The sequence below is a fragment of the Bufo bufo genome, chromosome 3 (genome assembly GCF_905171765.1).
Source record: "Bufo bufo chromosome 3, aBufBuf1.1, whole genome shotgun sequence".
In the NCBI taxonomy this organism is placed as follows: Eukaryota; Metazoa; Chordata; class Amphibia; order Anura; family Bufonidae; genus Bufo; species Bufo bufo.
Window position 1 is genome coordinate 640457972 of NC_053391.1, and position 25603 is coordinate 640483574.

The 25603-nt window shown below is 42.7% G+C and overlaps 1 protein-coding gene across 3 annotated transcripts in view; it reads left to right on the forward strand.

Annotated features, from left to right (window-relative positions):
• Nucleotides 1–25603, forward strand: part of SACS (sacsin molecular chaperone) — a 102506-nt gene that overhangs the window by 30499 nt on the left and 46404 nt on the right. For all 3 annotated transcript variants that reach the window (XM_040426203.1, XM_040426202.1, XM_040426204.1), the window contains one exon: nt 19469–19619. In XM_040426203.1, the coding sequence (XP_040282137.1) occupies nt 19469–19619 (151 nt within the window). The remainder of the gene's footprint in view (nt 1–19468; nt 19620–25603) is intronic.

Here is a 25603-nt window from a genome sequence, read left to right on the forward strand (position 1 = left end):
TGTGCCATCTGCAGAGGAAGACTCGCCCCGCTTGGCTCTGCCTTATATGCGGTATAATAATCTAGCAGACATCAGTCCTGCTTCTAAGTATTCTAATATTAATATGGTGTAAGAGGCGACTCTGCGTAGTTTACATTGACAGTAATCAGCAATTGGAAATATGACTTTAGGTGTAGTAAATCTAGAGTTTAGTCTGTGATGATGGGAGAGATACAATGGGGCAGATAGTGTATGTCAAGACAGGTTTATCTTGCAACAGAATTTTGTGCCCTGCGCCATTTTTAGTTTGCGTCAAGTTTATGATTTGGATTTTTAAAGGGCATCTGTCAGCAGTTTTGTACCTATGAGACTGGCTGAACTGTTACATGTGCACTTGGCAGCTGAAGACATCTGTGTTGGTCCCATGTTCATATGTGCCCGCATTGCTGAGAAAAATGATGTTTTAATATATGCAAATGAGCCTCTGTGACACTAGCCTTATCTGGGCTTTTTTTCTAAATATGCACCAAAAACTGTCTAAGACTGTGCCAAAACAAGGCATAAAATACTGTTAGTCTAGATAAAACTTTAGTAAAAAAGTTGTCTGAAAAACCCTCATGTCTAGCATGTTGTAAAGTACATGTCCCCCATGCACTTCCTATATTTGGTGCAGTGAGAGTGCCCTACATATTCTGGTGCAAATCAAGACACTTTACAGGCGCAGTGAGACTGAGACATCCCACTGGACTTACAAGCTGTTTTTGATAATCAGGCAGTGATGGCCAGTTCGCATTGTTTGCCCGCGAACACATGCGGGCTGCCATCTTTTCTTACAAGTCCGGTGAGGCACAGGTAAGCCCTTACCTGTGCCTGTGCGCGAGCCGGTCTGAAAACAAATGTGGTCACCGGGAGCAGGCAGTTCCGAGAACAGCTGCCGGGGGCCTTCATCGGGCTGTTCTCGGAACTGCCTGCTCCCGCTGACCGCATTTGTTTTCAGACCGGCTCGCGCACAGGCACAGGTAAGGGGGACTTGTGAGAAAAGATGGCAGCTTGCATGTGTTCGCGGGCGAACAATGCGAACTGGCCATCACTGATCAGAGGGACCCCTCATGATAATGGGGCTTAAAGCAGGAGGCCTGGGAGCTCTGAAGTAAGGTTGTGGATCTTAAGGTTAGATAAGTCATGGTGCACATGATTGTAGTGTAGGAAACCTAGGTGACCAGATTCTGTTAAATGGCTTTCCTGGGAGAATTAAAAAAAGCCAGACATTTTTTTTTTAATAAAAAAGAAGCATCATTCACCTCCACCGATTCCTCCACTGCCATTCCAATCCTGCTTTGGTCCCAGCTGCTCTCAACTTCCCGTCCCAACTCCACATACTAGAAATGGCAGGAGGACCCCCGCTCAGCCAAACACTGGTAATTGTGATTTGCTAAGTCTTTCCTGGAGGTGGAGAACAGGGGGGGCGGTGCAGCATTGGAACGGCAGAGACACAGGATCGGTCGAGGTGAGTAATGGTTCTTTTCTATTTTTCACATTTTCTGGCCCCCTTTTTGTTAATTCTACCCAAAAAACTTCTTCAGGCCCCCTTCACACATGAATTTGCTTTTGCATTTGTTTTACCTAAATAATAAATGGTATCTAAATTGCAAGATTTTTTTTGTGCATGTCACATATGTTTTTATGGACTGCTTTTAGGGATGTCTTGATGTTTTTTGTTTTTTTTAAAGACGTTGGCAAATTGCACTTTTTCAAATGGTTTTACCTTATAAGAAAAAAAAAATGCTGTTGCGTTAACATGCTGCATTAAAAAAACAAAAACAAAAAAACAGTAGACACAAAGACCTCCACAAAACAATGCCACCAGCATGTGTGTACTGCATTTTATATTTTCCATAGACTTTCAACATCTTCAGTTTTTTTCCTGCAAAAAAAATGCACCAAAAACACTAAAAAACTATGCATGATTGCAGTGCCAGTATAGTAGAATTATTATTGCAAATGCACCAGAATTCTGATTCATATGCCTTATGACCGCATCATTAAAGGGGTTTTACAGGCCCCCCTATATTGATGACCTATCCTCAGGATAGGTCATCAATATCAGAACGTGTCGGACTGGGGTTCCTAGGGCCCACCAGTGGAATTGATTTTGGGGGCCCACCCTAGAGCTGCAGATATTACTTGTTCATTTTTCAGTCTTACGCACATGAATGTAAGCATTTACAATACCGTATGCTAAACAGAACAGTATTGTGCTCTGCACTATATCAAATTGATATCAAATTGTTTCTCATTAGGCAACTCATTTAGTTGATAACGGTGTCTGTTATTTACAGTCAGTAGTTTGGACAGCAGTCACACGTGGACATCCATGTCCTAGATGAACCAGCCAGTCCCCCAGTCCCCCGGCCTAAACAATATCCAAAGTGAAAGAAATGTTTCCTGCATATTCGAAAGGATAAGTTTTATTGAAGTGATCGCAGTAGCGCCACGGCCTCCTCACAGCTCACCAAGCTCAGCGCCGTACATTGTATAGCGGCTGTGCTTGGTATCATGCTTAGCTCCATTCACTTCTATGAGGCTGGGTCATGTGATCAATGAACGTATCGTCACATGGCCTAGGAAAAGCACAGAGAAGGGCAGCGCTCACAGGAGTGCTGATCGGCAGAGGTCCCGGGTGTCAGACCCCCACCGATCAGATACTGATGACCTATCCACAGGATAGGTCATCGGTTATAATCTCTCAGAAAAACCCTTTAAATATACATTGTGAGTTGGATATTTAAATATGGCGCCCACTCGCAAGCGCAGCAGGTGCTATAGCCGCTGTTTGAAACAGCAGACACGGAGGGCTAATGCATGCAATTGACAATAGTGTCAGTCACACACTGTCAACTCCTCAAATGCCCTGGTCAAATGTGACTATAACATCTGGGATCTAAAAAACCTAGGGGGCATCGGGGTACCGAGATGGTGCTCGGTTCTTCTGAATGATCCGAGGATGCAGCAGCTATGTTCCCAAGAAAGACCCTGCCTGAATCTCTGATAGACTCCAATGCTAATGAATTGGAGTCCATGTCAGAAGCAATCTAATTATTTCTTGTTCAAGTTCCCTAGGGGAACTATTAAAAAGTGTAAAAAGAAAAAAGCTAAAGTTTAAAACAAAATTGAATAAAAAGTGAGCAAACAGTCGTATACACTCCAACATGGTATCAATAAAAACTAGATTGTCTGGCAAAAAAGGAGCCCTAATAAAGCTCCATAGACATAAAAATAAAAAGGTTATTGGTGCCAACATGGCAATGCAAAGGAAAAAATAGTTTTTCAAAGTTTTTTTTTCCAGTAATAAATCTAAGCATATATAGTATAGATGTAATCGTACTGACCCAGAGAATGAAAGTAACAAGTCAGTTTTACAGCATAGAAAATGCTGTGAAAACAAAACTCCTAAAACTGTAGCGGCACTTTTTTATATTTTTTTATTATTCGACCCATTTTTTTTAAAATTCCCATTTCCCACTATATTGTATGCAACCGTAAATGGTGCCGTTAAAAAGTACAACTTATCCCGCAAAAAACAACCTGTCATACAGCTATGTGAATCAAAAAATAAAAAAGTTATGGCTCTGGGAGTATAAAAACTAATAAAAAAAAAAAAAAAGGAAAATGGCCCTGTCCTGAAGGAGTTAAACCCGCAACTGTCCCAAGAACAGACATGTCCACTTTTGATGCAGTGTCCTTTCATGGCTTAGCTCCATTCAATGCCGTGTATATAGCAGCAGAAGCCACAGCCAGCAGCTTCTATCATGGTATACGTGGTGTGAATAGGCCTAGGAGTATGGCATTTTGCAGTGAGGAAAACTACAACTCTCAGCAGGTCCTGAAGGTCTGCATCTGACAGGGCATGCTGGGAGTTGTAATTTTCACAGAGGGGAACAGTAAAAACATGAGCTTTTTTTTTTTTTTAATCAGTGAATGTCTACCTACTTTAGGGACTTGGGGACTGGCCTGGCTGGACTCACTTTTGTAGCTTTATTTGAAAAAGAACCTCCTGCTTCTCTTCCCCTGCCCTGTCATCACATTCTCCCACACTGAACTCCTGCACTCCGCTCAGCCTCTGGAACACGGGCGGGCGGCAGGAGAGCTCCCTTCTCTGCGTGCAGCGACAGCTGGATGACGGATGCACGTAGTGAGAGCAGAGGCCAGGAGGCGGGGCCCACAGGGGTCAGGAGGCAGGGCCCACAGAGGTCAGGAGGCGGGGCCCACAGTTGAGTAAGATCGGCTCCGCAGCACTGTGCCAGCTATACAAGAGGACAAGCAGCTGGATGACAGTCCAGATCATCTGGCTGCTTGCTACATACACACTGTGCCTATGGTAAATGCTGCGCTGTCTATTACAACAGCGCTTGTCAGCATGCAGCTGGGGTTGCCGCTGACTAGTATAAGCAGACAGACAAGGGGCCCACCGAGGATTTCGGCCCCACCGATCAGCTGTATGAAGGAAAGGGGTGTGCATTGTGCCCATGCCATCTCCCTTCTCTTTTCCTACTGCTGCTGCTATGTCTATGGCAAAGCAATGGCCAGGAGAAAGGGAGACTGTGCATGCCTTCCCTTCATACAGCTGATCGGCGGGGGTGCTGGGTGTCAGACCCCCGCCGATCTGATATTGATGACCTATCCTAAGGATAGGTCATCAATATAGGAGAGCCCGGAGAAACCCTTTAAAGACCAATGAGATTTCATCAGGATAGGCAATCAATATCGGATTGGTTGGGGTTCCACTCCCTGCACACCCGCTGATCAGCGTTTTCAGAGTAGCTCCAGCGCCAGAACTACACAGCTGCGTCCATTGTGTGGTGGATGGAACTGGTAAATGCAGCACTGTTCCCACTGAAGTGAATTGATGGACCTGTGTAGTTCCGGTGCTGACCATACTCTCCTTGGTGTGGATGTGGCATGTTGGACCCCAGACGATCAGATATTGATGGCCCATCCTGAGGATAGCCCATCCATTTTAAAATCTTGGACAACCCCTTTAAGAGTTTATTGCTTTTTACGCTATGCCCAATATGTAACAACATGCACCAAAATTGTGCCAGCATTATGGCACAAAATTCTGTCCAGGGTAATCCAACTTATAGGTCGACTACTGAGACAATCTTAGACAGTATTACCCCTCTAAAATGTCAATATCTGTAGGGTCAAGTTAAATTAGGGCAGTACTAGCAGGTTTTAGACTTCGTATCGCTAGGAAGGTTGTATGGACATCCCCCAGTTTATCTTTGCCCCCACAGTTTTTCCTCTGATCTCATATTTTCCGTGGCAAATTAATCAGCATATTTCACTGAGACCCTTTATGTAGCATGACTCACAGCAGAAGAAACCTTTTTATTACTGGCAGTAGCCAAATTATTTTTGTAACATCAAGGCCAGCTACTCATTTACCTTTTATTATACAATACCTTTTATTACCTTTTTTTTTTAATTAGCTTTTTAATATGTCTTGTATCTTTTTGGAGTTTAAAATAGATTGTGTCTCATTATCCACTTGCATTACTGTGCTCATACTTCTTTTTTATTTTAGTCCATCTATTGTTGCTGACTCAGATTTAATTTAAAGGGCAGCAGATTTTAGCAGATTTGCCCCTATGACACTGGCTGACCTGTTAAATGTGCACTTGGCAGCTGAAGGCGTCTGTGTTGGTCCCATGTTCATATGTGCCCGCATTGCTGAGAAAAATATGCAAATGAGACTCTAGGAGCAACGGGGGCGTTGCCATTACACTTAGAGGCTCTGCTCTCTCTGCAACTGCCGTGCCCTCTCCACTTTGTTTAACAGGGCCAGGCAGTTAAAATGTCATCACACCGGGCCCTGACTTCTCTTAAAATCTTGCGCTATGCCGAGTATTTCAGTATCGGTGCTGTACAAGAAAATGGTTCGCATTTCAAAAGAGAACTGTCAGCGAGGGTCGGAGGGGATTCAGATGGTGAGTATAATTTTATTATTTTCTTTAATCTTTATTATTGAATAGCTTCCTTGCCTTTTTCAGAAAAAAAATAACTCGGGTGACCCCCTTTTTAATGAAACATTTCCGGTTATGTTTTTAAGCAGACTACAAGACTACAAACAAACAATGTGAAGTCTGTTCCTGTAGCCATACTCACTTCCATCAGTACCCCATTCATTAGTAAATCAGTTAACTAAAGTCAGATGTCAACGTTCGCGTTTTTAGGAGTAAAATAACGATTAACGGCAATTAATCCCCATTATTTACTAATCGAATGAATAAAATAGATTATGGGTAATCCTGCACATGCATGTACACACACGTGTCCTCTGCTGCCCTAAATTGTAGCCATGGTTTTCTTCACCTGGATCAAAGACTCAGTATACTTTCCTTGCCCTTTATGTAAAGAACATGGTCGATGGTAGTGTCATGTTGACTCCATGTTCCTGGCACCCAGCACCCACATTTACAATAGTGAGACTTCTTAAAATCTGAATTGCTTATGCGTTTTGACTGCAGATGCACCGTTATTTTGGCATTCTGCTTATAGCCTAGGCCTTCTTCATGTAGAGCAACAATTCTTCTTTTCAGATCCTCAGAGAGTTCTTTGCCATGAGGTGCCATGTTGAACTTCAAGTAACCAGTATTAGAAAGTGTGAGAGAACGATAACGCCAAATTTAACATTCCTGCTCCCCATTCACACCTGAGACCTTGTAACACTAATGAGTCACATACACTGGGGAGGGAAAATGGCTAATTGGGCACAGTTTGGACATTTTCACTTAGGGGTGTACTCACTTTTGTTGCCAGTGGTTTAGACATTAATGGCTGTGTGTTGAGTTATTTTGAGGGCACACCAAATTTACACTGTTATACAAGCTGTATACTGACTAATTTACATTGTATCAATGTGTCAGATCTTCAGTGTTGTCCCATGAAAAGGTATAAAAAAAAAATACTAAAATGTGAGGGTTGTACTCACTTTTGTGAGATACTGTATAATCAAACATAGATCACCATACCGGCATCCAGGGTATGTTCCCCATCAGTGCCTAGCTACTTTAAATTGTACTAAGAAATATTTTTAACTCTTCAAATGTCCAGCCCGATGGGGTTTGTCCACAAGATATGCCATAAATGTCTGACAGATTTGGATTCCACATCCCACCTATTCAGCAGTCCCCTATCCACTCCATCCAGGTGGAAAATGAGTAATGAGAGGTGTGCAAAAATGAATCTCTCTATTCACTTCTGTTGAAGTCACGGAAACAGCCAAGCACGCTTTCTTGCCGAACTCATAGAAGTGAATGGAATGAGCCATGCACATGCGTGGCCTCCAGTCCATTTATTCTTTAATTAGATGTGATGGCCAGTTGGGATGGAGGACAGTGGAGACCATGTATGTCCCAGAAGTAGCACCTGCATCTATGAAACATTTGTGTCATATCCTGTGGATATGCTATTAATACCCTGTTAAATCAATGCTTCCCAACCTTGAAGGAACCTCTGAGAAAATGTTTTCAGTCCCTTCCTGAATTGCTATCTCATAACAAAGCTTGGTGTTAGGCTGGTAAAGCCCTCTACAATTAATGTTGTGTTCTGGATGAGAATTTTGAGCAGGTCTTGCTTTTGGTATCTTCTGAGGAACCAGAAGGTTGGTTGGGAAAAATTGGGTAACACATGCCAAATTCTGGTAGTCTCCTATATCTCACTTGTTTATTTGTGATTTATAGTGCTCAAATATGGTCACCACTCTATTCACTTCTGTGGGACTTCTGGCAGGGCTGCTCTTGGAAGTCCCACAAAATAGAATGGAGCGGTGGACGAAGCACCCTCTGCATTTCCATGAATTTGTTCACTGTCATTTGTGAACCTGGTGGTCAGACCCCAGCAATCAAACAGGGCTCATGCACACGAACGCAAATTGTGGTCCCCAATGCACAGGCACCGTCTGTGTGGCTGGTTCAGACAGATGCAGACCCATTCAACTTGAATGAGTCTGTGATCCGTCCACCCACAAAAAAATAGAAAAAGTTCTATTTTTTTGTGGTGCGGAGACACAGAGAGAAACTCCACGGAAGAACTCCGTAGTGGTTCCGTGGGGTTCCTTGATGTGGTGCACAAACAGCCAGTGCCCGCATATTGCAGACCCGATGTTTGTGGGCTACAATACGGTCACCGGCTAACAACGGTTGTGTGCATGAACCCTTATCCTGTGTTGATAATTGTTATAGTGGCACGACCCCTTTAAGTTCACTTTTGTACGTTTTGTAGTCTCCAGACATGTTCCATACAATAACTACAGATACATCACTGTCAATATGGTAAAGATTGTCTATTGATTATGACTCTGTATCACTCCCCACAATGTGAGTCGATAAAAATCCCATTATATAGGTTCTGGAAAATGACTTTTTATGGATGCTGACTCAAATGGCTGTTGACATGAAGCTACTATTTCTCTAGCTATTATCAGGAGAAGCTGTTGTCAATGATCAGGTCCTTGATAGGAGTAAAAATTACTCATTACAAAATTCATATTACAGCTTTAAAGGGTTTTCTAGCATTAAAAAAATTGCAAGTCCCCCCCCCCCCCCCCAAAGTTTGTGATTTCTTTGCAATTTTAAGCTGTTCTCAAAACCTTTAAAAAAAAAAAAAAAAAAGTGGGTAGGGTTTAGTGGGAGGGGTGGACTCTCTGGGACCCAACATAATTATTATAATTTATGACAGAAAGTGGCATTATAGTGCAAATCTACTCTTGCTCATAGCTGGTGTAGATCTGCCTTTCTCGTTCTTCCAGAAAATGCGCCCGACACTATTTGGCACATCTTACTACAGCAAATCTCTAGTCAAAGGGGTTGTGTAGTCAGATAAGACATTTCAATTATATTAATACAATTGACTTAAAGGCTATGTACACCTTTTGGGGGCAATTTCTTTTTTATTAGTGTATTGTACTAATTGTGTGCTAAAAATATTTTTTTCAGTTGGTATTTATTAAAAATATGGAGTCCCTTTCTCTGTACAGAGCTGAGATGCTCTACTAGCAGGAATTTTCTCTCTGCTCTGTCAGACATGGAGCTGACGGGCTCCTTATCACTGCTCTCTGACCTTTATAAACATTCATCAAGGCTGAATCCTTATCTTATTGATCAGAATGTGACTTAAATAAGTGTTTATGACCTCTTAATAATTTAGAGATAAGGGTTATTAGATGACCCTCACAAAGTAAAAGAAGAATGCACACAGCTAGAAAAACAGTTAACCCTTTGAGGCAGAACTGCTCAATATTTTTACTAACGATTAATTGAAAAAATTGAGTAAAATGCAATCATAAAAAAAATTGTCCCCGAAGGTGTATATAGCCTTTAAATTGCACCCAGCTTTCTACTTGGGCTGTTCCGCCATGCGCTCACGTGACCGCAAGATTCCAATGTGACATCCCATCTGCCGATCATGTGATGTCCCCTCCCTGTTTTTCCTCCTCCTTAGATGGAGACGATTATCTGCAGGAGCACTTTATGTATCAGCCTCCTCCACTCCAATCAATTTTCATGTCTGTTGGAGTGGTTGAGGCTGTTAGATAGTGTCCAAGGGGGTCTAAAGGCCCTTTGCCTCATAAGAAGACACCATTATTATAAATGACAATGGTAGGTGGACAACCTGTTACAAATTTTATTTTCAGGTCCTGAACTTCAAGTTGCGCCTTTGGTTGTATCAGGACGTATGACACAGGCTGGCATTAGGCATCATTCATTGGTTATCATCAGCTGGCATGGTTGGATCTCACAGTATGGGCTTCATTTTGGTGGGCTTTTGACTCTTCATGTTAACATGTTGTAACTTTTGATTGGTGGAGGGCCAGGGTGGTGGACCTCCATGATCACAAAAGGACAGAAATGGTCATGCAATGTGCCCCATCATTTTGATTTGGCTAGGTTCTTCTTGGAGAGGAGAGCAAGTGATGTACAGATTCCTGGAAAGCCTCTCTGAGTGAGTGGTGCACAGACTCATATCAAGTAGACTTTTTAGGAATCCGTACACCACTTGTTCCGCTCTTCAAGAGAGCTAAGCCAAGTGGAGCCGAACAGAAAACAAGAGGCATATCCCCAGGTTATGCGATAAATGTCCACTAGGTACAGGACAGACCAAAAGTTTGGACACACCTTCTCATTCAAAGAGTTTTCTTTATTTTCATGACTATGAAGGCATCAAAACTATGAATTAACACATGTGGAATTATATACATAACAAACAAGTGTGAAACAACTGAAAATATGTCATATTCTAGGTTCTTCAGTAGCCACCTTTTGCTTTGATTACTGCTTTGCACACTCTTGGCATTCTCTTGATGAGCTTCAAGAGGTAGTCCCCTGAAATGGTCTTCCAACAGTCTTGAAGGAGTTCCCAGAGATGCTTAGCACTTGTTGGCCCTTTTGCCTTCACTCTGCTGTCCAGCTCACCCCAAACCATCTCGATTGGGTTCAGGTCTGGTGACTGTGGAGGCCAAGTCATCTGGCGCAGCACCCCATCACTCTCCTTCATGGTCAAATAGCCCTTACTGTCAAAGTTTTCCCAATTTTTCGGCTGACTGACTGACCTTCATTTCTTAAAGTAATGATGGCCACTCGTTTTTCTTTACTTAGCTGCTTTTTTCTTGCCATAATACAAATTCTAACAGTCTATTCAGTAGGACTATCAGCTGTGTATCCACCTGACTTCTCCTCAACGCAACTGATGGTCCCAACCCCATTTATAAGGCAAGAAATCCCACTTATTAAACCTGACAGGGCACACCTGTGAAGTGAAAACCATTTCAGGGGACTACCTCTTTAAGCTCATCAAGAGAATGCCAAGAGTGTGCAAAGCAGTAATCAAAGCAAAAGGTGGCTACTTTGAAGAACCTAGAATATGACATATTTTCAGTTGTTTCACACTTGTTTGCTATGTATATAATTCCACATGTGTTAATTCATAGTTTTTGATGCCTTCAGTGTGAATCTACAATTTTCATAGTCATAAAAATAAAGAAAACTCTGAATGAGAAGGTGTGTCCAAACATTTGGTCTGTACTGTACGGGTCCAGGTCCCACTTCTGGCACCTGCTCCTATCTCAAGAACGGGACCCCCTTGTGTGCTGCTGTGAAAATAAGAGCAGGGCTTCTATTTGCTGACTAAGATTTCCTTCATACATACAGTATTTTCTATGGGGATTTTTGGGCACCTATACAGGTGTCTATGGGAATTCTGCCTGCAAAAAACAAACAAAAAAAAAACACCATGCTCAGCACATACTGCTTTTTGAATAAAAAAAACTTACAGACCCAAAAAATGCCACCAAAATACCATTGACAGTTAATGCATTGCCACAGCTTTTAGCTCCATTTTTGCCAAAAATATTAGTGGGCAATATATAATAAAAGAACTCGCTGGTGTACAATGTGCCAGAATTATTAAGAGGCTCGTGCTCCAGGAGCTGGCGTAGGTTTTAGGTGTAACATATTGTTAAGTGTGCCAGGTCACCAAGGTCCTTGCAACTCTCACCCACGCCTGCCACTTTTTGTAAAATTGGCAAGGGTGTTGGAAAACTGTGAATAGATGCAAATTTTGGCACAAAACTAATATGCCACAATATGCACTTTTTCTTGGCTAGAAAACTGCCGTAGCTCTGACGCACTCTCCCAGCCTTAGTGCAGTTACATTTTCTCACAGGTAAAGAAAATCTGATTACTCTTCTCAAACTAAACAGTGATTATACTCCGAGTGCTGGACTCCGGATCGCCCTGGGCCGCTGAACATGTGGAGGCATATTCTAAAGCAAGATGGGGAGGACTTCCCGTGAGAACTATTAGCTTATTCCCACCTGGGGCAGAGTTATACCATGACACAGTGTAATAGAATGCTTACAGGGGGATTTTTTTGTGAAAACTGAATAATTTACCTTATTTTTTTAATTATAATTGCTGATAATGGCACATCTTGACAGCTTTTCACATTGACATATTTATGGCATTGAAACACATTTGTACATAGACTGCTGATTGTGTAAAGCCTTGAGACTTTAGAAATAATGAAACCTACTTTGATGTAGACTTTATTAAAGTGGTTGTCTCATGAAGACAACCTTGGCCATATAGAAGTCATAGAGGGGGGTCAGGGAGTAAGATGAACTCCCATGAATGACTGCATTTAAAGGGGGTTATCCCATTACAACAACTTATCTCCTATCCACAAGATCAGGGGGAAAGGGGGGGGGGGCGGTGTCAGGGGTCTGACCTCTAGGGCCTACACTAGAATGAGACCCCTGCCCAGCCCTTTTCAATTGAGCAGCGGATGTACATGCATGCTACCGCCCCATTCAACTCTATTGGAGTGCCAGAGATAGCGGAATACAATTGCTTGGCTATCTCCCACAGTCCCATAGAGTGGAATGGAGCGGTGTGTCCACCATTCTCATGTTCAGCGGGTGCTCCAGCGAACGGATGTCTACCAATCAGACAGATCCCCTATTCTGTGGACAGGGGATGAGTTGTTATAATGGGACAACCCCTTTAATAATGACATTTTGCTTGATGCAGCTGTGACGGTTGGTTACTTTAAAGGGTATCTATCATTTTCGTGGGCTTTTGACTCCTCTGTTGTAACTTTTGATCGGTGGATGGCCAGGGTGGTGGACCTCCATGATCACAAAAGGACAGAAGTGGTCATGCAATGTGCCCCATCATTTTGATTTGGCTCGACTCTTCTTGGAGAGTGGAGCAAGTGATGTACAGATACCTGGAAAGCCTCTCTGAGTGAGTGGTGCACAGATTCATATCAAGTAGACTTTCTAGGAATCCGTACACCACTTGTTCCGCTCTTCAAGATTGCTAAGCCAAGTGGAGCCGAACAGAAAAGAAGAAGCATATCGGCAGGTTATGCGATAAATGTACAGTAGGTACGGGTCCAGGTCCCACTTCTGGCACCTGCTCCTATCTCAAGAGCGGGACCCCCTTGTGTGCTGCTGTTAAAATAAGAGCAGGCCATGCGTGAGCGGCCTGCTTTCTGTTCACTGCTACAGGCTCCCTTTCTTGAGATAAGGGGGAGTCCCATAAAAGTTTTAATTAGAAGTAGGAGGGAGAACCTTTCAGTTAACTGTTAAGCCTCATTCACACGTCCGTGTCCGTGCTCAAATCCGTGACAAGGTGGTCAGTGAAGCATTCGTGAAGCTGTCCGTGAAGGATCCGTGTTGGGTCCGTGTGTTCGTTTTTTGCTGTCTGTGTTGCATCCGTGTTTTACTGACACTGACGTGTGAATGAGGCTTTAACCTGACCTGATGTAGTTCTGTGTGAGTTGGCGTGTCATGCATGAAGTCTGCCTCCAGTAGCAAATAATGCAAACGGTCCTCCTAGGGAAAAACTTGGTCTAATATTTGGAGTCGGGAAGGAATTTTTTATTCCCCTAAAGTGAGGAAAATTGGCTTCTACCTCACAGTTTTTTTTTTGCCTTCCTCTGGATCAACTTGCAGGATAATAGGCCGAACTGGATGGACAAATGTCTTTTTTCGGCCTTATGTACTATGTTACTATGTTACTAATATTTGTATAATGTTACACATGGACTCCTTTATGATGCTTTAAAACCATATTCTCTCCCTATTGTGTACTAACCTAAGCGGACACAGAGGAGATAAAAGTGGGGGTATTATATGAAGAAAAGCAAGAGGTGCAGAAAGAGTATGAACAGTTGTTTACAGGCCAGGTGTCAAGTTGACTTAAATAAGTTCTCCATAGTGTCCTAGATGGCCGGCTGTGACAACTGTCCGTAATTACAAAGGGATGAGCATCTCTGACGTAAAAACAACTGCTCTAAGTGAAACACTGGGCAAAGTATGAGAACATTCATGAGCTTGTGTGAAGTTCATCTCTTGCTAGCATGCTTTGTCAACATAAATTTCATATCTAATTCCATGCATTGTCCAACCTGTGGCTCTGGCCTTTGCAAAACCACAACTCTCATCATGCCATGTCAGCTGCAGTCTGGTATAGACAGGCGACTCCTCACATGGATGTGAAGTTGCTTCTCTCTTGTGTAGCCTGCTTATATGTCATCCATATTATTGATGCCATTTGGCTCTGGCAGAATGAGTGGAGCTGAGCAGGATCTTCAGAATATATACACGCGGCTGATAGGATGCAGGACGTTTCATAGGACAGGGGCATGCGTCATACATTTCCTCATATGACAAATGACTAATTCATGCCCATATATTCATGAAAGAGAATGCCCCTCATACACATGGGTGACTCATGTGGATCACGCTCAATGAATTTTTTTCTGTACTCTCCTTTTGAAACCACAATGTTTTACGACCACAAGTCAGTGGGAGATGGAAAATACCTTAATTCCTGGCCTCTGACCAACTCTGTGAGGGGGAAATTCTTGTAAAATGAAGAAGACATGTGGACTGTAAAGCCTTGCATTGTACGAACGAAGCTCAAAGTGTCCTGCCGCCAAGTCACACCAGTCTACTACTGTTCAGTGATGGAAAGTGTTAAAATTGTGATTGCTCCATGTTGTGAGTCATTTGTGGAAACCTCAGCTTCTGGTACCATGTTAAATTCAAAAAAAGAAACAGCCAAAAAATTTCAAGCGTATTCTTCATTTAGAAGATATAGGATTGTGAGCGAGTTGTAGGCAGCGAAATAAAAAACAGCAAAAACCCAACTTCCTACTATATATTGTAATCCACTTTGGCTTGTTTTGTAATGAATGATTTTTCCATTCTATGCTATACATGTGCAGTGTCCCACTCCAAGTGTCAATGTCACTGTATTTTTTACACCATGGGCCTATTTTTATCATATATATTTTTACCAGTTTTGGGGCATGAAAAAGTCACAAACCACGAGCCCACATGACTTTAGCATGTAACGCATGACTGTATGACATCACGAGGTCCTTATAGGGCCTATAGTTTAGACACAATTGTGCAGCAAAAAACAGAACTTAACAGGGATATATCTTACCCTCTGGATTACAAGCAACATAGTCATAGCGGATGTGCTAGCAATTTAGAGAAAGAGCTACTGGATTTAGAAGAATGTATGGCGGTCACATAAGGAGAAGTGCAGACATTTGTCAGAGAAAGGTAAAACATCTACATTGTGGCTACAGACTTCTCTGCATAGTGGTGGGAGTAATAAGCTTCAGGTTCCCCATCGTTTCAAAAGGATACGGTAGATGGGCCTTGTGTTTAGAGACTGTATTCCACTGAGGATACTGCAGAGGTACTGTATATAGTCAGAGTGGGAGAGAGACAAGTATCACCCCTGGGTCAATTTGGGAAGAACGTACAGATTGTAAGAAAGGTACTTAAGGGGGAGCTTTTCTTGTGCCTACTTGGGAAACTGCAATTGCCAACTGTAAAGTCTGCGCTTAATGTGCACTGTGTGAACCATCTCTTGAACTACCTCAGTAAAGTACAGTGGACTTGTTACGCTAAACCTGGCCTCTTCATTGCTCCCACATTTAAAATAACCCTGCCTTGCACCTTAAAACCTAACACCACCAAGGGCACCCCAAACCAACACTGGGTAGGAGGATTCCCAAAGCCAGATAGTGCCCTGAAGAGAAAAAAGATGCACCCTTCCCATCCCTACACGGCCCCAGGGGAGCAACACAGCAAGAGTATTGCAGCTATTACTACTACTAGCGCCACCCCTGTCTATATTACACTAGATTACTTTTTTGTATATATATTTTTATATGGTAACTAATGCAACACCATAACATTTGTTTGTCAGGGCTGGGTTTCTGAGGGAAGAGTGACCGTTAGATGGGATGTTTACTTATCTAGGAAGGGACAAGCGAAGACTGCAGGGTCTGCTAGATGATAAGGCATGAGCAACGTAAGGTATGGCCTACTTGATGGTTGGAGTCTAAGACGCCAAGTAATGATAATGCATGAACACCGTAAGGTGTGGCCTACTTGATGGTTGGAGTCTAAGACGCCAAGTATTCTGCGTCGAGATATGCAAATCTGGTAAATAAATGAATATACAATTTGCTTGTGAGAGTGAATATTATCTGTTTTTCTTCTGATCAAACCCCAGTTTTGTAATTCTTAATGTGTAATGACCTAAGAACCTGATAAATCGTCACTGGACTTCCCTTAGCCTGCATGGAGTTGACTACCCCTCCCACCCAGTGCAGTAGTGATGTAAATGTGTGCCAGAGTCCACAGCCAAGATGGCACTACTGTCCTCTACTGTGCATGCGCTGAAAGGCACAGACAGGATGGGCATCACTTCCCTGTATCCGGATGTCCTGTACCTGCACCAAACATTTTCAGAGTTTGCACAGTAGAAGACAGAATTGCCTTCATGGAAAGGCTGTGGACACCAGTGTTATTTTTTACATTGTTACCTATGGCACTCCATTTGGGCTCAGTTTATTGAGCAACTACCAGAACAATTCTAGATGCTGGATCTTGGAAAATGTTCTTTTAAGTGAAACCCGCCATTCATACTTCTATAACTTTTGCTAATATAGGCAATTTCTCTTGTTTTCACACCCAGTATAGACAGCATAAGGTACTTTACAAAACCTACAAAAAATTGGAGCTCACAAAGTACCAGTACAAAAATATTTTATTGAGATCACAGTAATCACAGGGGGTCGAAGGCACGCCCAAACGCGCGTCGGGGTAGCGCCATCCTGGGAAAGTCTCCTTCATTAGGTTTCTTGGTATCTTTGCCTTTAAGCAGTTCATATTATTGTCCCTGTCTTTGTGGGCAGTATATAGCTTGACACTGTGTTTTTTCAGGTCTGCTGCGAACAATCTGCAGATTTTTGTTTTTCTGTACACACTGATGTAACATACGAGACTTATCCCCATTTAATATATGTTAAACAATACAAGTCTTTATATTATAATATGAATATGTCGCCTGTCTCCCACTAGGATGGTGTCTTTTTTTGCTGCTACCTTCTTTTTAAGTAACAACGTCTTTTATATATGTATTACTGTGATCTCAATAAAATATTTTTGTACTGGTACTTTGTGAGCTCCAATTTTTTGTAGGTTTTGTGTTTTGGTTCAGGAGCTGTTACTCTTACCTTTTCAATAGTTGCCCCCCTTATTTGCCACATTATGTATGGTATACACTAATTGTAGTTCTGGCATGTGGGCCACTTTTGGTCTTGTTTTTGTATTAGCATAAGGTACTGTATATAATTGTGCATAAGCGTCCAATTATTTAATATATATATTTAATTAGATATTTATATAGTGCAGAAAGGCTGCAGATTCTCTGGCCTGACCTTCGTTTTTTCCTTCTTGTATGTTACTTTATATAGGATGTGTTTGGTCACAAATCCTAGACCAGTAACAGATGGGGATTAGCAACTGGTCCGTCTGTTCTAATGAGTAGATAACAGGCGTGTGGAAGTGATATCAGGGTGCCACATGGCACACCAGTTATCAAATATTAACATATGGCAATGGGTAGTACATCGAGAGTCAAATTCCTGTGTGTGTGTGTGTGTGTGTGTGTATATGTATGTGTATATATACAGGGAGTGCAGAATTATTAGGCAAGTTGTATTTTTGAGGATTAATTTTATTATTGAACAACAACCCCGTTCTCAATGAACCCAAAAAACATATTAATATCAAAGCTGAATATTTTTGGAAGTAGTTTTTAGTTTGTTTTTAGTTTTAGCTATTTTAGGGGGATATCTGTGTGTGCAGGTGACTATTACTGTGCATAATTATTAGGCAACTTAACAAAAAACTAATATATACCCATTTCAATTATTTATTTTTACCAGTGAAACCAATATAACATCTCAACATTCACAAATATACATTTCTGACATTCAAAAACAAAAACAAAAACAAATCAGTGACCAATATAGCCACCTTTCTTTGCAAGGACACTCAAAAGCCTGCCATCCATGGATTCTGTCAGTGTTTTGATCTGTTCACCATCAACATTGCGTGCAGCAGCAACCACAGCCTCCCAGACACTGTTCAGAGAGGTGTACTGTTTTCCCTCCTTGTAAATCTCACATTTGTATGATGGACCACAGGTTCTCAATGGGGTTCAGATCAGGTGAACAAGGAGGCCATGTCATTAGATTTTCTTCTTTTATACCCTTTCTTGCCAGCCACGATGTGGAGTACTTGGACGTGTGTGATGGAGCATTGTCCTGCATGAAAATCATGTTTTTCTTGAAGAATGCAGACTTCTTCCTGTACCACTGCTTGAAGAAGGTGTCTTCCAGAAACTGGCAGTAGGACTGGGAGTTGAGCTTGACTCCATCCTCAACCCGAAAAGGCCCCACAAGCTCATCTTTGATGATACCAGCCCAAACCAGTACTCCACCTCCACCTTGCTGGCGTCTGAGTCGGACTGGAGCTCTCTGCCCTTTACCAATCCAGCCACGGGCCCATCCATCTGGCCCATCAAGACTCACTCTCATTTCATCAGTCCATAAAACCTTAGAAAAATCAGTCTTGAGATATTTCTTGGCCCAGTCTTGACGTTTCAGCTTGTGTGTCTTGTTCAGTGGTGGTCGTCTTTCAGCCTTTCTTACCTTGGCCATGTCTCTGAGTATTGCACACCTTGTGCTTTTGGGCACTCCAGTGATGTTGCAGCTCTGAAATATGGCCAAACTGGTGGCAAGTGGCATCTTGGCAGCTGCACGTTTGACTTTTCTCAGTTCATGGGCAGTTATTTTGCGCCTTGGTTTTTCCACACGCTTCTTGCGACCCTGTTGACTATTTTGAATGAAACGCTTGATTGTTCGATGATCACGCTTCAGAAGCTTTGCAATTTTAAGAGTGCTGCATCCCTCTGCAAGATATCTCACTATTTTAGACTTTTCTGAGCCTGTCAAGTCCTTCTTTTGACCCATTTTGCCAAAGGAAAGGAAGTTGCCTAATAATTATGCACACCTAATATAGGGTGTTGATGTCATTAGACCACACCCCTTCTCATTACAGAGATGCACATCACCTAATATGCTTAATTGGTAGTAGGCTTTCAAGCCTATACAGCTTGGAGTAAGACAACATGCATAAAGAGGATGATGTGGTCAAAATACTCATTTGCCTAATAATTCTGCACGCAGTGTGTATATATATATATATATATATATATATATATATATATATATATATATATATATATATATATGTATGTATATATATATATATATATATAATTACCGCTAGTAGAATATTTAGATATGCATATTGCGTGTCATATTCAGACACATTATAACTACTACTTGTAGGCAATATTCATTATACAGTTCAAGTACTTACTAGTCTAAACTAAAGGCAAGCAAGTCTGCCATATGTTACTTTATTTTTTTTTGTCTTTTTTTCACTCTTTTTGAAATTGGTTACAGAAACACAGTAGAGTTTATTGCTTAAGGCTGATTTCTTATGTGCAGCATTGCTATCACTTATTCTTTATCTCAACAGGTTGTCCAGGGTGACTGTCCTACACGAGTATGTTGGCTGTAGGACATACGAGGTGCGCACTTCAGCTGTCATTGAGGACATCAAACAGCTGATTTACAGAGAAACCGATTTTCCTGTCTCGGAACAGCGTCTCCTGCTCCATAATAAAGAGGTCAGTGGTCAATGCAAAGAAGTGCATGGGCATGACCTACAGTGCCCAAAGGGGTCCTAAGGGTAAGCGGACCCACATGTTTGTACGCATCAGTGGGATCGTAAGACCTCATTCACGCAATAGAGCCACGTTCGGAAGGATGTGTTGCCGCACACAGTCCAGGCAGCTGATGTAGTACTGAACCTTAGGACACGTGTGCTGCCATATCTTGCTGTATATGGAGTCTTGCTTCTGAACCATTCTGGATTCAATTGGACAGTCCTGGATGTTGGCTGCTGTTCCGGGAATGCTGCTGCATGTCCCAGTTCCGACTCAGGATGCAGGTTCAGTTGAATATAGTGATGAAACCTGAGAGGCGAACAGCACAGACTAGAGGCGATCTGCACTGCGTGATTTGCCCCCTTCATTGTGGGTTAGACTAGTATTCATTTTGGAGGCAGTATAGGGGGCATAATACTGTGTAGGAGACACTTAAGAGGACATTGGACTGTATGTGTGGGGGGCAGTAAGAGGGTGTCATACTGTGTGAGGTGGCACTAAAGAGGCATTTTAACTGTGTTTGGGGACACTAGGAGGCACCACTTCTGTGAACAGGGAGTTGATCTTTACTTTGAGGGGGCACTAATTGGGGCATCATTACTGTAGGGGGCCCATCATTACTGTTTGTGGGGCATAAAGGGGACTGGGCAACTTGGGTGTGTATGGACAGGTTTTGGTGAGGTTAGAGGTGTAGCTTATTATTTGAAAAAATTGCCGCAGAACCGCAGTTCTTCTAGAAGAGATTACCTTCATAATATATAATATGTAATAGGAAACATGAAATCAAAAGCTTACGGGGTCTACAGCATTGTGCACACTAGAAATTATAGAATTGATTTTGGTGAGACCGGGGACAAACTACAGTAATTTTTATGCAGGGCCTCCCGACCCTTGGGGAACAGAAGAATTGGACTTCTGGATTTCAACATTCCCTACGCTTTCATTCTCATGGGAAATAAGATGCCACCAAAGGTGTCTGGAAGTAGCCAACGACTCTATTCCCATTGAGAACACATACCCACTTGGTCATGCATATATTTGTATTGGAAGGGGGGAGATAGCTGGCGGCAGATAGCTAATGTATGTGGCCAGCCTAAAGTAGTAGGCGCATGGGTGGGAGGCCTGGGAAGCTCGGGACTAGGGCATAAACCAGTGGACACCAGTGACTGGGGCACCAAGCCTCTGAATTACAGGGATCGACGCAACGCCGCTGGACAGGCGCAAGACAAAAATGTGATCTGGTAGGTCGCCATAAGAGGAAAAGCTCATCATTATTGGCAAATCAGCGCCTGCATAAAGAGAGGCACATATACTCTTCTTGTGCAGGGGCCGGTACTGTATATCTACCCAGACATGGCAGTAAATTAATTATTTTGGGGTTAACCCGAAACAGAACATTGATACTCCAGAGCTGCGCTCCCTGTTTTTTTTTTTGTGTGCTATTTTAAATGGGAATGGGTGTGAGGATGTAATAATATCATTGCTGGTATGAATTGGAGCTTTGTTGTTGGACTGTGATCCGTATGAGCATGCCATGCCTCTGCCACATGGCTGTACTTTGTCTATGCAAACAGTAGGACATTTTGTATAAAGACCATTTGCAAAGTCATTTCAGTTTTATTATTTTGGATACACTGATTTCTAAAAATGCTGCAATTCTTACCTAAATATGCCATATATGACTTGCACTATTTTTCTAATGTACTTTTCTGGAGCATCTAATTAGATAATTGTACCCTGACATATATCGTTTTGCTATTTATATTTTGTATTGCATATGACTATTTAGGCTACTTTCACACTGGCGTCTTGATTTCCGTTTGTGAGATCCGTTCAGGGCTCTCACCAGCGGTCCAAAACTGATCAGTTTTGCCCTCAATGCATTCTGAATGGAAAAGGATCCGCTCAGTTTGCCATTCCGCTTTGGAGACTGACACCAAAATGCTGCTTGCAGCGTTTTGGTGTCCATCTGACGAAACTGAGCCAAACGGATCCGTCCTGACACACAATGTAAGTCAATGGGGACGGATACGTTTTTACTGACACAATATGGCACAATAGAAAACGGATACGTCCCCCATTGACTTTCAATGGTGTTCAAGACGGATCCGTCTTGTCTATGTTAAAGATAATACAAACGGATCCGTTCTGAACGGATGCAGACGGTTGTATTATCTGAACGGATGCGTTTGTGCAGATCCATGACGGATCCGCACCAAACGCGAGTGTGAAAGTAGCCTTAATTGTACCCTCTATTTAATTGCACCCTTTTTAAAAATGATGTGTACATTAAGAGAGATGCACCATACTGGGAATGCTAGATAGCAATTTAACAATATCTTAAACACGTTGACCAGGATTTTACAAGTGAGTGCCTCTTCACAGGATATGTCATTAACATCTGATTGTTGGGGATCCCACGCCCCCGAACCCCTGCCGACCAGCTGTTTTACAGTATCTTCGGTGGAAGTACACAGCTCCATCCATTGTGTAGTCCGGTTCCCTTAAGCACCTAGGCTCACCCATGAGTACATGAGGCCTGGAGCTCACAGAGGATTGCCCAGGCTGGAGAGAATTAGTTTGTATAGATTTTCAACCTCAGAGTTCTTGAAAATGGTGATAAAGGGAAACTATACTAGAAAGTTTCCTAATCGTTTATTGCACAATGGCTCTTATTTCCATCTAACCAACAAGTGTTTAAAGAGGAACTGTCACAGAAAAAGGGTTTTATAAACTACTTTCAATTTAGCATGGGGCAATTTTTTGCGTTAAGCATGATTATCAGGATTTTTGAACTGTCAGGTGCTGGACTTACAGACTTAATATACTCTCCTCAACATTGAGATTGCAAGATGTGGAATTATGGAAATCATAGGATCAATAGACGTGTTAATGATATGCAAATGATTTAAATGGAAACAAAATATTAGAAACATCTTGATTTATTCAGTATCGAGTATGAAATGCATGCACTTACACGCTTTGGCATCCTATCAATTACATTAATGGTTGTCTGAAGAATGTTCTGCCACGCTGAATAAACTCGGGAACACAAATCATGATGATCCGCTGCTGGCTGCTCTCTTTGCAATTGCCAATCAACAATGTCCCAGATGTGCACGATGGGAGACAAGTCAGGAGATACTGCAGGCCATGGTAGTATGTTTACGACGCGCAAGAAACATGCAGCCTGTCATTGTCCTATTGAAAAATTGATCCTGGGACACCTCCACACACCATAATCACAGGATTAGGTGCAGTGACTGAGTTTGAGGTGGTCCAAACGCCATAATGGGTTCCTGAGGGACATGTTGCTGCTCTCCAGGGGCAATGTTAAGGCATGGTGCACCCCAAAAGGAAATAAGTCCAGAGGATCAGGGTCTGCAGTAAACCAGTGTGATTCTTTACTGAAGGAACGCTAGTGCAAAACAATACAGACAAGGCACTGAGCTGTCTTCTCCAGTCTCCTCCCTGGCAGAAGAAGGTTTTGTGCTGAGAAAGTCTCATCTAGCTGTTCCTCTCTTAGTTTCAGAAGTCTGGTACCCTGGCCAAAGTGCTGGTGGACCAGGTTCTGCATCCCAGTCATCTGCCTAGTGACCCAGGACCTGTGGCAGAGTCTCCGTGTCTCAGCATCTTCTTCTGGTCATTTGTGCAATCTGGCAGAATGTCTCCTACTGAGCACTGGTCCCTGTCTGCAGACCACTAAGAGCTCTGACTGCTTTCTTTGTGTACAGTTTCTAACTGAACTATAAGCTTCTAGTTGTAAGGGTGCAGTGGAGAAGCACAGCCAAAGGCCTCATGAACATTAACATATTTTCTTTCCTTGCCTGTTCCGTTTTTTTGGGAGGTTTTTTGCGGACCGTATGTGGAACCATTCATTTCAATGGGTCTGCAAAAAACGGAAGTTACTCCATTTGCATTCCGTTTCCATTTGTCAGTTCCGCAAAAAAATAGAACATGTCCTATTATTGTCCGCATTATGGACAAGGATAGGACAGTTCTATTAGGGGTCTCACACGATAAAGATACTAGATATATACTAAATATAATTCGTATCACACTGCCTGAAGAACGTATTTAAAAGAAAATAATAAAGTATTTATTAATATCTGGTTAAAACGGGAAAATTCTGTACATCACTTTCGTGAATTTCAGGCTCCAGACTGGAGTAATGTAGTACAGGATAGTAATAGACCCGCTACATAACAGTCTGGACTAAATCCTAGTCCTGCTGGCACATTGGTGCTAATATCCGCAGGAGAAGGAGTCAGGACACGGTTCTTGTGTTGTGAACAGGCACAGGTGCATTCGTTTGCAGTCCTACCTGGCGCTCAACAGCAGAGCAGCTGATAGTGAATTGAGGCTGGAGGCCCTGTTGAGAATGTGAGTCTGTATCGACTTCCAATCTCATGAACTATTAGTACCGTATGTAAAATCGTTCACACACACTATCACGACATCCAAACAGCAGCAGCCACACAGTATTTACTGTCTCTACAGATGCACACTAAGCTGCCTCAGTCTGCCTACCCACTCATGCGGAGTCGCACTGGGTCTAGGTATCGGACCGCATTCACACTTGTATCCAGGCTAACTGGTAAGCACCCTGCCTATAGAGCCGTGTCCTGGATGGAGATCAACGCCTCAACGCGTTTCTACGTGACATAATCTGCCCCGTGTCATCAGGAGCAAAGGTCTCTCAATAAAGTAAGCCTGTAAAGGAAAGGTGCCCCACACTTTTGCGTGTTAAGGCTCCGGCGCTATGACGGCCGTACGCGGCCGCATGAACGCCAAGAGGATATCACAAAAGCCCCGCCTTAGGGGAGGTGTGTGCTGGTACTGCCGCGAATCAGAAATGAGCGCGTCATCTGACATCCGCCCCTTGACCCGCCGAGCACCCAGGTAAGCTAATACAACTCCTTGCGATTGCGCAATATGCGCTTCTGTATTGGGGGAATCGAAATCTGCGGCGAATATGTCTTTGACTCGCTTAGTGCCGATGTGGCACTAGCGACTTATAAAGGGAATAGATCAGAAACACTTACATCGTATATCGAACCAATAAACAAAAGAAAACAAGAAAAAAAATAGAGCTATTAGTCACCAGTCCTCCCTGCATGTCATTCCCCATACCTACTCGCTGCGATCGGATCCAAGTCACAGGGAAGAGGAAGGGGAAAGGGGGAGGAAAACAGGGGACAAAGTCATATTTCTGTATGTGCATTAGCTAGAGTTACAGTAGTAGAAAACCCGCATATGTGTCTACACTAAATTAAATTAAATGAAGCGAGCGTATGAAATAGCTTCATTCAAGCCCCTGGGATGGATGGTTTGCAACTTGAAGATCCACATTCCTTACTTACGGAGTAAGAGTGTGTCAATATTTCCGCCGCAAATGGATCTATTGATCAATACAATCCCTTGTACCCGCAAGACATCGGGATCCCCATCATGTGCTTCCTGCACATGACGTGACACAGTTGTGTCCCGTAAATTGCGGATGTCGGATAGGTGTTCGCCTATTCTCCTCCTAAGCTCACATTTGGTCTTGCCTACATACTGTAGGCCACACTTCCAGGTAATCAGGTACACCACACCCACTGAGGTATATCTAATAAAGGAACGAATATTAAACCTATCACCAGTCGAATAACTGGTGAAAGAATCTCCTTTCATGATGTTCCTGCATATAATGCAGGAACCACAGGGGAAGGTACCTTTAGCTGTGTTTTTGAGCCATGTACCAGACGCGGGACGTGTATAGAGGCTGTGCACCAAACGATCACGTAGATTGGGGCCACGCCGATATGTGACAGAGGGACGGTCCGATATAGATGACCCGATATCTGGATCGGACTGAAGGATGGACCAGTGATTCTGCAAAATCTCACGGACCTGTCGATGAGCTTTATCAAATATGGCTATAATCCGAGGGGTGGAGTCAG